The 17,043-nt window shown below is 40.0% G+C and overlaps 1 protein-coding gene across 1 annotated transcript in view; it reads left to right on the top strand.

Annotated features, from left to right (window-relative positions):
• Positions 1 to 10,444, top strand: part of LOC100656825 (zinc finger protein 268) — an 83,203-nt gene extending 72,759 nt beyond the window's left edge. Inside the window, exon 11 of the mRNA XM_023540423.2 lies at positions 3,322 to 10,444. Coding sequence (XP_023396191.2) covers positions 3,322 to 5,714 — 2,393 coding nt within the window. The 3' untranslated portion in view covers positions 5,715 to 10,444. The remainder of the gene's footprint in view (positions 1 to 3,321) is intronic.
• Positions 10,445 to 17,043: the final 6,599 nt, after the last annotated feature.

The raw sequence follows: 17,043 nt of genomic DNA, 5'->3' as shown, positions 1-17,043 counted from the left end.
AGTTGTTAACTTAATGTCCTTTCCTGTTCCTTACCTTGAGCAGTATATTACTTTGGGCTATGTAGATTGATTCTACTCATTTGCTTCTATCTAACCTCCATATGTTTGTTGCTGTGCCTGAGGACTTGATCCCATGTCTTGTCCCCTCTCTACTGTATCTTTGGCTTTTTATTTATTTTTGTGTTAAAAAAGCACTCTGCCCACCTTATCCCCTCATTGTTTTCCATTTCCCCAGAGACAACCAGTTTCATCTTTTTTAGCTCTTCGTTATGGTATTTACTTCCATATTTCTAAACAGCTTACTCTCCTGCACCTTGATCCCCACCTTTTAGGCAATTATCTGATGATTTCTCCACATAGAAGAAGTTAGATTTAGTTCTCTTTCATCTTCTACCTCTCATGCCCTCAACCACATCCTCATTATGCTAATATAGTTACAGCCACTCCTCATATATCAACATAGTTAGGTTCCAAAGATCAGGTCATTATGCAAAAATTGAGGATGATCACACCTGATCAGAAAATGAAGAATGACTACATCATTATATAACTGCCAAATTGCATCATTACGTAACTGCCAAATTACAACATTACCTAACTGCCAAATTACAACATTACCTAACTGCCAAATAACGTCATTACATAACTGCTAAACCTCTGTGAATCACGGCCCAGCCAAATTGTCACTTAATCTTAACCACCTTAACCATCACAGCATTACTCGTGCCTCACACCTCAGTGTTCGTTACTGCCAGACGTACGTTGTTAATGTGCAAAATAGTCTGGTAGTAAATTCTTTTTACTATTGTCGTAAATGCAAAATGTTGGGTAATGAGAGAGTTGGTAAGTGAGGAGTTGGGTATAGTTTATAGACTTGGTTAGATAATAAACGAATAATGTCTTTTATAAGGATCACCACAAAGCTGGTTCCTATGAGGAGGAAGTTAAAGATGTCCCAGATGTTCAAGTTTTCTAAACTGCAGTACCGCTCCATCGTCTCTATCATCAGCTATTCCCTCTCCCCTCAGTACCCTCCCTTCCATTTTGGGTTCCCTAATTTGCTGCAGTGTTTCACAGAACTCATGAACCATATAAAGGAAATCATTCATGTGGTTGTGGAGGTTGACAAGTCCCAAATTCGTGGGTCAGGTACAGGCTTCTCTTGACTCAAGTGGTTGCAGGGGCTGAGGATCCCAAACCAGCAGTTAAGACCACAGGCTTCTGGCTCACAAGGCTGTGGAAGCTGGTGAATCAGGTCAGATAGGCTGATAGCCCATGGGGCTGCAGAGGCTGGCAGATGCCATAATCTGCAGGTCAGATAGTAAGCCTCTGGGTCAAGTTTCATGAACCAGAGGTCAGTCAATCATGAAATGGACGCATGATCCAGATGCAGAGAGAGAACCCTGCTGGGACATCCACACATATCCCTTAAATGAAGACTACACCCCAGGGAAGGGCATAACTTGAGTAAGGGTGGGACTTGATTCACACTACCCTGCAAGTCTGTGACCCAAGGACCCAATACACAAGTCACACCATTCCTGCCTCATCAACATGTAAAGGTTGGAATCCACAACACACAAAATGGCAGACAGCCATACAATATTGGGAATCATGGCCTAGCCAAGTTAATACATAACCCCAACCACCACAGGTTCCATATACCTTATTTGCATAGTCCCACTCAGTCATTGTGTGTGAGTCACAAAGGCAATGGCTAGAAGAGCCATATTAAATAATTTCTTACAATGCAGATGTTTTTGGTTTTTATGTTATTATGACCACATAATTTGTATTCATAGGTAAATCACGTAGTATTGAATGATTAATTTTCTTTGCTCATAATTTTTTTTTTTACTCTGGAGTTGTTTTATTTGCTTGCTTAATTTTCTTTGTTATCATTAACGTATTTACCATTAATTTAACTCCAGATACTTCTTCAGATGTCTCAATATTCTTTTAATACATCTAGACAAATTACTGATTTTTCCAATTTCATTTTCCGGGTGACATCTCTTCCCAGATTTTTCTGACTTTCTTCAGTGTGGCCTAGTTTTTCTGAAGACCTGTTGTTTACTTCTTATCCTAAGATCTTTTCAGATTTTATTTTCTCTTTCCTCAGTCATCCTTTTTCTTGGCGTGTTTTGTTTGAGCATGTCCTCCAGTAGCTTGCTGTGAATAGTTTCACATGCTAAAATTTTGAGACTTTTTGTAGTTGACAGTGTTTTTACTCTACTCCTGACTGCTGTTTTTGTTGTGTTCTAGAGTTGCTAATGAAGTCTGATGCCATTCGAAAATTTGATTCATTATATGAAACTTTGTTCTTTTGATTCCTGTGGAAGCTTTTAAGATCTTTTATTTGCCCTTGGTATTCTGAAACTATGATGATGTTCCTTGTGAGTCTGTTTTCTTCATTTGTCTGGGTATTCAGTGGAACTTATTCTTAAGAGGACTTAGGAACTGTCTGCAACCTACTCTGGTGTTTTTTGAGAGATTAGCACTGTATTTGGCCCGTAATCAAGATAGGTAGCTGAAGTCTAGTTAAGTCGGCCTCATGGCAACCATATGTACAACAGAACAAAATGCTGCCTGGTCTTACGTCATCCTCACGGTCTCTGGCATGTTTGATTCCATCATTGTGGGTACTGTGCCAATCCATGTCACTGATGTTTCAGATACACCAATCATGATGTTTTCCTCCAGAGATTTTTTTCCTTCTGACAGTGAGTCCAAAGCAAGCAAGTTAGACAGTGTTTCATTGTGATCCATAAGGGTTTCATCGGCTAATTTTGAGGAATAAATTGTCAGGATTTTCTTCCTAGTTTGTCTTAGTCTGGAAGCTCTGCTGAAGCCAGTCCACAATGGGTGACTCTGCTGGTATTTGAAACACTGGTGGCATAGCTTCCAGCATCAGAGCAACACAAAAGCCACAGCAGTACAACAAACTGACATCTGGGTAATGGTGGCACACAATAAGTGTTGAATCAATATTTGTTGAATCAATCTAGTGCTCGGAGACCCCTTCCAAGCCCTTTATATGATGCCTATTTATTGTTCCTTGTGCCTGTTCTGTTTTTCCTTTTCCGTTATGCAAGATTTTAAACACCATTTTCAGTTTTCTGTACTTACCTACAGTTGTTTTTGATTCACTTTGTTTTCCCCATTGTTGGAAATTGAGTGCATTTACACTTCAGATTTTATTTAGAGTTAGATCTAATATCGGAAATTAAAAGAAAAACCTCATGACATAGTATTTAAAAGGAAATTTAAAATATACCAGAATCGTGTTATTACTAATAACGTGATTGTTTTCATTTCTAGAAAAAGTCCAGGAAATTGATCATAATACGGAATGGCAACAGGAAAATCAAGGCAAACTGGGAAGTATGGCAAAAGATTATGAATATACATTTGAAAAACTTTATCTCGGTACAAATTATGTGTCTTTAAGAAAAAAAATTCATAAGCATGACACACATGGAAAGAATTTGAAGTATAATATCGGATTAACTAGTAACTATGCTGGAACGAATCCTAATGGGTTTTGTGTACATAAAGAATCATTCCTCCAACCTAAACGTGAGGAAACTCTCGTTGGAATGAAATACTGTGAAAGTAATGAATCTGGAAAAGCGATTAACAAGAAGCCACAACTCATATGCCAGCAAATGTGTATGACAGAGAAGCCCTTTGAATGCAGTTACTGTGGGATAGCCTTCAGCTGCAAGTCAAACCTTGCAGTGCATCAGCGCACTCATTCAGGAGAGCAATCCTACAAATGTAATGAACGCAGGAATGAGTTTAGCAGCAAGTTATATTTCGTTGCACATCAGCGAACTCATTCTGGAGAGAAACTTCATGAATGCAGTGAATGTGGGAAAGCTTTCAGTTTCAATTCACAACTTGTTACACATCAGAGAATTCACACAAATGAGAATCCCTGTGAATGCTGTGAAGGTGGGAAAGTTTTCAGCAGAAAAGATCACCTCATTTCACTCCAGAGAACTCATTTGGGGCAGAAATCATATGGATGCAATGAATGTGGGAAATCTTTTGGTTTGAAGTCACAGCTCATTATTCATCAAAGAATTCATACAGGAGAGAAACCCTATGAATGCTGTGAATGTCAGAAAGCCTTTAATACAAAGTCAAACTTTATGGTACATCAGAGGACCCACACAGGAGAGAAACCCTATGGTTGTGGTGAATGTGGGAAAGCCTTTACTTTCAAGTCACAGCTCATCATTCATCAGGGAGTTCACACTGGAGTAAAACCCTATGCATGCATTCAGTGTGGGAAGGCCTTCGGTTTGAAGTCACAGCTCGTTGCACATCAGAGAAGTCACACAGAAATGAAACCTTATGTATGCAGGGAATGTGTAAAAGCCTTCGGGAGCAAGTCATACCTCATAATACATATGAGGACTCATACAGGAGAGAAACCTCACGAATGTAAGGAATGCGGGAAAGCCTTCAGTTTCAAGTCACAGCTCATTGTGCATCAGAGAATTCACACAGGAGAAAACCCCTATGAATGCCATGAATGTGGGAAAGCCTTCAGTCGGAAATACCAGCTCATTTCACACCAGAGAACTCATGCGGGGGAGAAACCCTACGAATGCAGTGACTGTGGGAAAGCTTTTGGTTTGAAGTCACAACTCATTATACATCTGAGAACTCATACAGGAGAAAAACCCTTTGAGTGCAGCGAATGTCGAAAAGCCTTTAATACAAAGTCAAACCTTATTGTACACCAGAGAACTCATACGGGAGAGAAGCCCTATGGTTGTGGTGAATGTGGGAAAGCCTTTACTTTTAAGTCACAGCTCATTGTACATCAGGGAGCTCACACTGGAGTAAAACCCTATGCGTGCATTCAGTGCGGGAAAGCATTCAGTTTGAAGTCACAGCTCATTGTACATCAGAGAAGTCACACAGGAGTGAAACCTTATGGATGCAGTGATTGTGGAAAAGCTTTCAGGAGCAAGTCATACCTCATTATACATATGAGGACTCATACAGGAGAGAAACCTCATGAATGCAGTGAATGCGGAAAGTCATTCAGTTTCAATTCACAGCTCATTGTGCATCAGAGAATTCATACGGGAGAGAATCCATATGAATGTAGCGAATGTGGGAAAGGCTTTAATAGGAAAGATCAGCTTATTTCACATCAGAGAACTCATGCCGGGGAGAAACCTTATGAATGCAGTGATTGTGGGAAAGCCTTTAGTAGCAAGTCATATCTAATAATACACATGAGAACCCATTCTGGAGAGAAACCATATGAATGCAGTGAGTGTGGGAAAGCCTTCATTTGGAAGTCACTACTCATTGTACATGAGCAAACTCATGCAGTGAAAAACCCCTATAAATGCAGTCAATGTGAGAAATTCTTTAGTGGGAAATTACGCCTTGTTGTTCATCAGAGAATGCACATGAGGGAGAAACCGTATGGATGCAGTGAATGTGATAAAGCCTTCATGAGGAAATCTCAGCTCATTGTGCATCAGAGAACTCACTCAGGAGAGAAACCATATGGATGCAATGACTGTGGAAAGACCTTCTCTCAGAAATCAATTCTAAGTGCACATCAGAGAACTCATACAGGAGAGAAACCCTGTAAATGCACTGAGTGTGGGAAGGCCTTTTGTTGGAAGTCACAGCTCATTATGCATCAGAGAACTCACACAGTTGAGAAACGTATTAGTTAAATGTGAGAAACTGTCTCCAAAGTCAATCAGGAAACTATAAATGGATTCATCTCATTACACACCAGGAAGCTTAAACTGAACAGAAAGAAACCTTATGAATGCAGGGAATATACAAGGGCCATCCAGAGAAACCTATTCTTTACATATAAACACAAAGTGTAGAAACTATGAGTACAGTAAAAATGAGGCAGTCTAGCTTATATCTTGTTTAACATCGGGAGTTTCACATAGGAATTCTATTGTGTGAATATGGAAAGTTTTAGCAGGTCATAACTTTTACCAATTTAAACAGGTGAGGAACCATGTGAATGAAATAATTGTTGGAAAGTCACAATTAAGTATAAAAATCAAAAGGAGGAAACTCACTAAAGCAAAGGAATATAGAATAGACTCTCTTGAAACACAGTGTATTAAAGTAGGGTTTTAACGAGAGAAGCTGTAGAGCCAATGAACGGCAAAATTATTAAAATTGCACTTCAAAAGCTCATACTTTGGACAAACTATGCTGAAAATTTGGAAAATCCTTCATCTAGAAATGACAAACCTATCCCCCCAAATTATTAACTTCTGAAAGAAGACCTATGAATGTATCATGTGAGGCAAAGCCTTCAGCAGGAAGTTCACCTTACCATATACCTGATTTTGTCTGGAAATACTGTTTTGCTTAATTTGGAAAAATAGTTGTCTTTACCATTTTTTTTCAAAGAAAATCATGCTCCAGATGTTCCAGACTTTTAGGAAATATTAGAAAACCAGCTTATGAATGTGGAGGCACATTAAAGATATTTTAAGTGCGTGAGAAAATGTAATAGGATAAAAGTAAATATCCTAAGATCTACAGTACATATGCAGTACATAATGTGGAATTTGCATACTTTGACATTTTACTTTTGAATGCAACATATGACACTTGGGTTGTAGATACACGAACATTAATTTCTACTGTGAATACCTGTTTGCTTCTTAACAAATGATTCATCACTAGTATGGCTTATTGAAAATACATTTCAACAGTACAAAAATTTTCTGTTGTTTTCCAGTTTATGTAAGTGGTACTGGAAGCTACCAATTAATAGAAATAAGTACAGTATACATTTCATGTGTTTGTGTATCTTGGAACCTATTCTACCCCCACTGGTTAGAACATCTTGATTTTCTCTAAGGAAAATAATCCCTCACAATGTTTGTAGTCATGATGAGACCATCATTCATTGTGCCCTGTGATGAAATAGAGCTATCTTAGAGGAATCTGAGAACTCAACACTGCAGGTATTTCTGAAATATTGTTCACTTTGTATGTTCACTTTGTCCTTTTTCCTGGAAGAGGGAATCCCATGTCTTACCTAAAGAAACTGTTACTTACTGGAAAGAGGAATTTAATGATTTCCAAATGCCTAATCTTTTCTGTGTTGAGCCCGTTACACAGAATCAAATCTGAAGATACCTGGAGTGAAGAGTGATACTTTACAGAATCAAAGAGAAAGCTTATGCAAAGAGTTGCATGTATTTGCTAAATTATATTCCCAAAATATAATGAGAGATATTATGGAAGTGTTTTGTCATTGTTGTAACGAGGTTGATAAACATTTAAGAAGAAATCTGTATTTATTGTACTGCTACTGAGAGTTATATTTTAAAGTTTACTGTGTTGTCTTATGGAAATCACGTGCAAATTTGCTCTGTAAAAGCCAGATGTTGTGATAATGTTGAGGTTAGAGAGGAGAATGTTACACTGCTGGCCACCTTTCCAGCTGTCCTGTAGCACAAGGTAGAACTTCACCCAGTTCTTGTTGTTGAGAGCGGCCCAACATTTCTGTTTGTGGTGGCTTTCCCTTGAGAACCAAGAGGGAAACGAGTTCACAACAGCCCAGGCAGAATGAGATAAGGTGGATTTCCACTTAAGGTTGTAATTCCATTGTGTTTGCAGTAAAAAAAATGTCAGTTTCATTGAATTAAAGTTTTAATGCTTTTAACTCTCCTCTTCTTTTTCACTTAACTATCGTGGACACCTTTCCATGTTACAGTATAATCCAACCAAACCTTTTGCTGTTGAGTCTGTTACAACTCATAGTGACCCTATAGGATGGAGTATAATTGCCCCATAGAGTTTCCAAGAGTGCCTGGTGGATTTGAACTGCCAACCTTTTGGTTAGCAGCTGAAGTTCTTAACCACCATGCCACCAGGGTTCCTGACTTTTAATCCCTGGCTAGGAGTTCATTACTTGGGTGTGTACTGATGAATTGACATGTCAGTGTCCTACACCCTGTACCTTTCTAAGATGCCTCACGGAGCAGCCATCGGTTGAGCCTTCAGAAAAATTTCAAAGTACCCTTCTGGCAGCCCAGACCTGCCACAGCCTGCAGGGGGTGCCCTAGGGGGTAGGTCATTATTATGGTTATTATTAGTTACGGTGGTTGTGGTCATGACATTGAATGAAGTTTTTTGACTCAGGACTAGAGATGATGGGGGTTGCCTGCACACATACACACTCTCGGGGCCCAGCCTTCTGCATTCCCACCAGGTGCCTGCCCCTCAGATGAGGCTCTGGAAATTTTCCAAATTCCCTTCTGGAGGCTGGGACAGGTCTGTGCCAACCTAAGGGTCTGTGGGAGGGTGTCCATGGACCCCCTGAGCTGGCAGAGAATTAGTCCACGTGGGGCCTGGAAACAACCTGAGGCTCTTGAAGACTTAGTACACTGAGATGCCTGGGTACTGCTTGTGCTGGCAGGGCAGTGGGTCAGGGAATGAGGAAGAAATGGTGTCATAACATGTCTGCCAAATTGGCCTAGCCTCCATAAGGCCATTGTGTGAATCATAACAAAGTATGGATAACATTGTGAAGAATGATCATTCCAGAGCTCTTAATTGTGCTCATGAGGAACCTGTACGTAGATCAAGAGGTAGCCATTGAAACAAGGAGACGCTGCGTGCTTTAAAGTCAGAAAAGGTGTACATCAAGGTTGTATCCTTTCACCATACATAGTCAGCCTGTATGGTGAGCAAATAATCCGAGAAGCTGGATGATAGAAGAACGGGGCATCAGGATTGGAGGGAGACTCATTAACAACCTGCAGATGACACAACCTTGCTGAAAGTGAAGAGGACTTGCACTTACTGATGAAGATCAAAGACCACAGCCTTCGGTGTATACCTCAACATAAAAATCCTCACAGCTGGACCAATAAGCAACCTCATGATAAAAGATTGAAGTCAAAAATTTCATTTTGCTTGGATCCACAATCGGCAGCCACAGAAGCAGCAGTCAAGAAATCAAAAGATGGGCCAGAGGCGGAGCCAAAATGGCGGAATAGATGCTTCCGGCGAGCCCTCTTTACAACAAAGACCCGAAAAACGAAGTGAAACGAATATATTTGTGACAAGCTGGGAGCCCTGAGCATTAAAAGCAAGCTTAGACAACGAACTGAGGAGCAGGGGAAGAAAAGACCGTTCAGAAGTGGAGAGGAGTTACCGGACCTGAATCGCGGGGAGCCTTCAGGCACCATTCCCGGAGCGGCAGTGGTGGGATGGTACTAGCGTCCGGCCGCAGTTTCCTCGGAGAAGCAGCCAGCCACACAGCCTACTCACACCTTTGGAACCTGAGGAGAATGGCTCTTTCGGCAAAAGCTAAGTATTTGCATATATTTTACTGCACCCCCGCACCCCCAAGCCAGCTTCAGTGGCTGAATCCTGGGCCTGAGATAGACTCTGGTGAGCACCTAGAGCCATCCTCCCAGCCTTGGGGAAGAAAAAAATTTGCGACTGGGGGGAAAAGATAATTTGCTAGCTCCATTAACCAGGGGAGCTCAGGACAGAAGCAGTTCCTGTCTAGGCATAAACCGTCCGTGGACCTCGAGCACCTTTCCCTTCTGCATGGACCTGTGTGGTCCTATTTTGGGAGAATAGGCCCTTGTTGGCAAACTCCAACCGTTTCAGCTGTGCGGTGCAGAGGTGGGTGTTTGACGTTGGACATTGCCTATTAAACAAGGTCCTCACCCACAAAAGCGACCTAAGGACTGGTAGCTCCACTCAGGTCACCCAGCCACGCATGACAGGGTTTCAAAGATAACTGGTACCTCCCAGTGCTTACAACCAAAAACTTTGGGTGCCCATGATCCCTCTGCAGAACTCACCCACCAGCACACTCTAGGGAACAGAGATGCATTTTCCTCAGAGACACTTGGGTGTCGGTTCTCAGCCCCCTGCCTTGTTCAGACCGTGACCCCTTGCTGCAGTCAGATAGTGGTATATATGCCAATCACCCCTGCTCCTCTAAGACTGTAGGATAGACCCTGTACTGCACACTTGATGATAACCTACCTGGGAACTTGAGCTGAATTCATGCAAGAAAAGTGAATGGACTCCTAGACTGATATACCTGATAACAGCTCTAGCTGGCTGGGGACAGGACATCAGAGCTCCAAAGGCAAAAATAATCAAGCTAGCTCACTGAAGCAACCCATAGGGGCATACCAAAACAAAACAAAACTGTTAAATATGAAGGTGAGATTAAGACATTTCTAAATAAGCGTAAGTTTAGGGAATTCATAGAAACCAAACCAAAACTACAAGAAATACTAAAGGGAGTTCTTTGGTTAGAAAATCAATAATACCAGGTATCAACCCAAGACTAGAACGCTGGGCAGAGCAACCAGAAATCAACCCAGATAGGGAAATCTAAAAAACAAAGCAAGATTCTAAAAAAAAAAAAAGCCCAAAACAGGGTAACAGCGATGTTATTATATAAAAGAAGACAACATTAATAAAGAGGGACTAAGAAATGTAATTATAGACCTTCCATATGGAGAGGAAGATACAGTGATACAAAGAAATAAAAGTTAGTTTTAAATTTAGAAAAGTAGGGGTAAAAAATAAGATAAACACAAAGGAGACAAACTATCCTACTTATCAAAATAAAATACAAGGGAAAAATACAGACTCAGCAGAAACAAAACCAACAACAACAAATATGAGGAAAGGACAATATATAAAGAAAATCTACTCAACACATCAAGTGGGAAAAAAACTCAACACAAAAACAAAGACATCAAAATGACAGCACTAAATTCATACCTATCCATAATTACCCTGAATGTACATGGGCTAAATGCACCGATAAAGAGACAGAAAGTGGCAGAATGGATTAAAAAATAAGATCCATCTATGTGCTGCCTACAAGAGACACACCTTAGACTTAGAGACACAAACTAAAACTCAAAGGATGGAAAAAAATATATCATGCAAACAAAAAAGAGCAGGAGTGGCAATATTTCTGACAAAATAGACTTTAAAGTTAAATCCATCATAAAGGATAAGGAAGGACACTATATAATGATTAAAGGGACAATAGACCAAGAAGATATAACCATATTAAATATTTATGCACCCATTGACAGGGCTGCAAGATACATAAGACAAATTGTCAGCATTGAAAAGTAAGATAGCTCTACAATAATAGAATAATAGTAGGAGACTTCAACACCACTTTCGGTGAAGGACAGGACATTCAGAAAGAAACTCAATAAAGACACGGAAGATCTAAATGCCACAATCAACCAACTTGACCTCGTAGACATATACAGAACACTCCACCCAACAGCAACCAACTATACTTTCTTTTCTAGTGCACATGGAACATTCTCTAGAATAGACCACATATTAGGTCATAAAGCAAGCCTTAGCAGAATCCAAAACATTGAAATATTACAAAGCATCTTCTCTGACCATAAGGCCATAAAAGTGGAAATCAATAACAGGAAAAGCAGGGAAAAGAAATCAAACACTTGGAAATTGAACAATACCCTGCTCAAAAAAGACTGGATTATAGAAGACATTAAGGATGGAATAAAGAAATTCAGAGAATCCAATGAGAATGAAAACACTTTCTATCAGAACCTTTGCGACATAGCAAAAGCGGTGCTCAGAGGTCAATTTATATCAATAAATGCACATATCCAAAAAGAAGAAAAGGCCAAAATCAAAGAATTATCCCTACAATTTGAACAACTAGAAAGAGAGCAACAAAAGAAACCCACAGGTACCAGAAGAAAATAATAAAAATTAGAGCGGAACTAAATGAAATAGAAAACAGAAAAACAATTGCAAGAATTAACGCTGTCTTTTGAAAAAATCAATGAAATTGATAAACCACTGGCCAAACTGACAAAAGAAAAATAGGAGAGGAAGCAAATAACCCAAATAAGAAATGAGAGGAGCGATATTACAACAGACCCAACTGAAATTAAAAGAATCATATCAGATTACTATGAAAAACTATAGTCAAACAAATTTGAAAACCTAGAAGAAATGGATGTATTCCTAGAAACACACCACCTACCTAAACTAACACAAACAGAGGTAGAGCAACTAAATAGGCCCATAACAAAAGAAGAGATTTCAAAAGGTAATCAAAAAAACTCCCAACAACAACAAAAAAAGCCCTGGTCCGGACAGTTGCACTGCAGAGTTCTACCAAACTTTCAGAGAAGAGTCAACACCACTACTACTAAAGGTATTTCAGAGCATAGAAAAGGATGGAATACTACCAAACTCATTCTGTGAAGCCACCATATCCCTGATACCAAAACCAGGTAAAGACACCATAAGAAAAGAAATTATAGACCTATATCCCTCATGAATGTAGATGCAAAAATCGTCAACAAAATTCTAGCCAATAGAATTCAACAACATATGAAAAAAATAATTCACCACTACCAAGTGGGATTCATACCAGGTATGCAGGGATGGTTCAACATTAGAAAAACAATTAATGTAATCCACCACATAAGTAAAAGACAAGAATGACATGATTTTATCAATCAATGGAGAAAAGGCATTTGACAAAGTTCAACACTCATTCATGGTAAAAACTCTGAGCAAAATAGGAGTAGAAGGAAAATTCCTCAACATAATAAAGGACATTTATACAAAGCCAACAGCCAACATCACCCTAAATGGAGAGAGCCTGAAAGCATTCCCCTTGAGATCGGGAACCAGACAAGGATGCCCTTTATCACCACTCTTATTCAACATTGGGCTGGAAGTCCTAGCCAGAGCAATTAGGCTAGATAAAGAAATAAAGGGCATCCAGATTGGCAAGGAAGAAGTAAAATTATCTTTATTTGCAGGTGATATGATCTTATACACAGAAAACCCTGAGGAATCCTCCAGAAAACTACTGAAACTAATTGAACAGTTCAGCAGAGTATCAGGATAGAAGATAAACGTACAAAAATCAGTTGGATTCCTCTATACCAACAAAAAGAACATCGAAGAGGAAATCACCAAATCAATGCCGTTTACAGTAGCCCCCAAGAAGATAAAATACTTAGGAATAAATCTTACCAGAGATGTAAAAGTCTTATAGAAAGAAAATTACAGTGCACTTCTGCAAGAAACCAAGAGACTTGCATAAGTGGAAGAACATACCTTGCTCATGGATAGGAAGACTTAACATTATAAAAATGTCTGTTCTACCAGAAACGATCTATACATTTAATGCAATTCCGATCCAAATCCTAAGGACATTCTTTAATGAGATGGAGAAACAAATCACCAACTTCATATGGAAGGGAAAGAGGCCCCGGATAAATAAGGCATTACTGAAAAAGATGAACAAAGTGGGAGGCCTTACTTTACCTGATTTTAGAACCTATTATACCGCCACAGTAGTCAAAACAGCCTGGTACTGGAACAACAACAGATACATGGACCAATGGAACAGAATTGAGAATCCAGACATAAATCCATCCACATACGAGCAGTTGATATTTGACGAAGGCCCCAAAACAGTTAAATGGGGGAAAAGACAGTCTTTTTAACAAATGGTGCTGGCATAACTGGATATCCATCTGCAAAAAAATGAAACAAGACCCATACCTCACTCCATGCACAACAACTAACTCAAAATGGATCAAAGACCTAAATATAAAATCTAAAACAATAAAGATCACGGAAGAAAAAATAGGACAACGTTAGGAGCTCTAATACATGGCATAAACAGTATACAAAACATTATAAAGAATGTAGAAGAAAAGCTAGATAACTGGGAGCTCCTAGAAATCAAACACCTATGTTCATCCAAAGACTTCACCGAAAGAGTAAAAAGACTACCTACAGACTGGGAAAAAGTTTTTAGCTATGACATTTCAGATCAGCGCCTGATCTCTAAAATCTACATGATACTGCAAAAACTCAACTGCAAAAAGACAAATAACCCAATTAAAAAATGGGCAAAAGATATGAATAGACACTTCACTAAAGAAGATGTTTAGGTAGGTAACAGATATATGAGGAAATGTTCACGATCATTAGCCATTAGAGAAATGCAGATCAAAACTACAATGAGATTCCATCTCACTCCAACAAGGCTGGCATTAATCCAAAAAACACAAAGTAATAAATGTTGGAGAATCTGTGGAGAGATTGGAACACTTCTACACTGCTGGTGGGAATGTCAAATGATACAACCACTTTGGAAATCAATTTGGCGCTTCCTTAAAAAGCTAGAAACAGAACTACCATAGGATCCAGCAATCCCACTCCTTGGAATATACCCTAGAGAAATAAGAGCCTTTACACGAACAGATATATGCACACCCATGTTTACTGCAGCACTGTTTACAATAGCAAAAACATGGAAGCAACCAAGGTGCCCATCAATGGATGAATGGATAAATTATGGTATATTCACACAATGAAATACTACGCATTGATAAAGAATAGTGAGGAATCAGTGAAACATTTCATAACATGGAGGAACCTGGAAGGCATTATGCTGAGTGAAATTAGTCAGTTGCAAAAGGACAAATATTGTATAAGACCACTATTATAAGAACTTGAGAAGTAGTTTAAACTGAGAAGAAAACATTCTTTTGTGATTACGAGAGGGGGAAGGGAGGGAGGGTGGGAGAGGGGCATTCACTAATTAGATAGTAGATAAGAACTACTTTAGGTGAATGGAAAGACAGCGCACAATACAGGGGAGATGAGCATGATTGGACTACACCAAAAGCAAAGAAGTTTCCTGAATAAACTGAATGCTTTGAAGGCTAGTGTAGCAGGGGCAGGGGTCTGGGGACCATGGTTTCAGGGGACATCTAAGTCAAGTGGCATAATAAAATCTATTAAGAAAACATTCTGCATCCCACTTCGAAGAGTGGCTTCTGGGGTATTGAACGCTAGCAAGCAGCCATCTAAGATGTATCAATTGGTCTCAACCCACCTGGATCAAAGGAGAATGAAGAACACCAAGAACACAAGGTAATTATGAGCCCAAGACACAGAAAGGGCGACATGAGCCAGAGACTACATCATCCTGAGACCAGAAGAACTAGATGGTGCCCAGCTACAACCGATGACTACCCTGACAGGGAACACAATGGAGAACCCCTGAGGGAGCAGGAGAGCAGTGGGATGCAGACCCCGAATTCTCATAAGACCAGACTTAATGGTCTGACTGAGACTAGAAGGACCCCAGTGGTTGTTGCCCCTAGACCTTCTGTTGGCCCAGGACAGGAACCATTTCTGAAGCCAACTCTTCAGACATGGATTGGACTGGACAATGGGTTGGAGAGGGATGCTGGTGAGGAGTGAGCTTCTTGGATCAGGTGGGTACTTGAGACTATGTTGGCATCTCCTGCCTGGAGGGGAGATCAGAGGGTGGAGGGGGTTAGAAGCTGGCAAAATGGACACGAAAAGAGAGAGTGGAAGGAGAGAGCAGGCTGTATCATTAGGGGGAGAGTAATTGGGAGTGTGTAGCAAGGTGTATAGGGGTTTTTGTGTGAGAGACTGACTTGATTTGTAAACTTTCACTTAAAGCGCAATAAAAATTATTAAAAAAATCAAAAGATGAATTGCGTTGGGCAAATCTGCTGCAAAAGACCTTTTTAAAGTGTCAAAAAGCAAAGATGCCACCTTGAAGACTAAGGTGTGCCTCACCCAAGCCATGATGTTTTCATTCGCCTCATATGTGTATGAAAGCTGGACGATGAATCAAGAAAACCAAAGAGGAATTGATGCCTTTGAATTGTGTTGGAGAAGAATATCGAATATACCATGGACTGCCAAAAGAATGAACAAATCTGTCTTGGAAGAAATACAACCAGAATGCTCCTTGGAAGCAAGGTTGGCGGAACTACTTCTCACATATTTTGGACATGGTGTCAGGAGGAATCATTTCCTAGAGAAGGACATCATGCTTGGTAGAAGGTCAGCAAAAAAGAGGAAGACCCTCCATGAGATGGATTGATACAGTGGCTGCAACAGTGGGCTTAAGCATAGCAACAATTGATGGTGCAGGACTGGGCAGTGTTTCCTTCTGTTGTACATAGGGTCACTATGAGTTGGTACCAATTTGATGGCACCTAACAGCAATGACAATGATAAGGCCAAATATTCACAGAGGAAATAAAGAAGTGGTTCTTTATTCTTCAAGTATAATTCATGAAGGGGAGATAATTAATGCCTCAACAAGTGGCTGTAATGTGCATAGACATGTAGTAAACCCACGGTACAGAGATGAGTAAGAGATCAGAAGCTCTGACTCTGGCTTTTCTTACTTAAGAATAAATCTTGTAAATCACAGTATTAGTAAACTTGGGAAACAAACTCCTTCCTGATTCTCCTTACACAGCTGGAAATTTTTCTGTAGTGAATATAAAATTCTATCCCTAGGTCATTGTCATGGATTGAATTATGTCCCCCCAAAATATGTGTCAACTTGGTTAAGCCATGATTCCCAGTATTATGTGGTTGTCCTTCATTTTGTGATTTGTAATTTTATGTTAAAGAGTATTACGGTGGGATTGTAACACTCTTACTAAGGTCATATCCCTGGTCCAATATAACGGAGTTTTCCTGGAGTGTGGACTGCACCACCTTTTATCTTACAAGAGACGAAAGGGAAGCAAGCAGAGAGTGGGGACCTCATACCACAAAGAAAGCAGCACCAGGAGCACAGTGCGTCCTTTGGACCTGGGGTTCCTGTGCAGAGAAGCTCCTAGTCCAGGGGAAGATTGATGAGAAGGACCTTTCTCCAGAGACAACAGGGAGAGAAAGCCTTCCCCTGCAGTTGATGCCCTGAGTTTATACTTCTAGCCTACTACTAGACTGTGAGAAAATTAATGTATCTTTGCTAAAGCCATTCAGTTGTGGTATTTCTGATACAACAGCACTAGATGACTAAGACAGATGCCTTAGTGAGCTTAGTATAAAACCAAACTAAACCCATTGCCATTGAGTCGGTCCCAATTCATAGTGACCCTGTGGGACAGAATAGGACTACCCCATAGGATTTACAAGGAGCGGCTGCTGGATTCAAACTGCCAACCC

Source organism: Loxodonta africana, chromosome 19 (assembly GCF_030014295.1).
Source record: "Loxodonta africana isolate mLoxAfr1 chromosome 19, mLoxAfr1.hap2, whole genome shotgun sequence".
NCBI classification, from domain to species: Eukaryota; Metazoa; Chordata; class Mammalia; order Proboscidea; family Elephantidae; genus Loxodonta; species Loxodonta africana.
The sequence above is the reverse complement of the archived record's forward strand: the minus strand, read 5'-3'. Positions and strand labels throughout refer to the sequence as shown.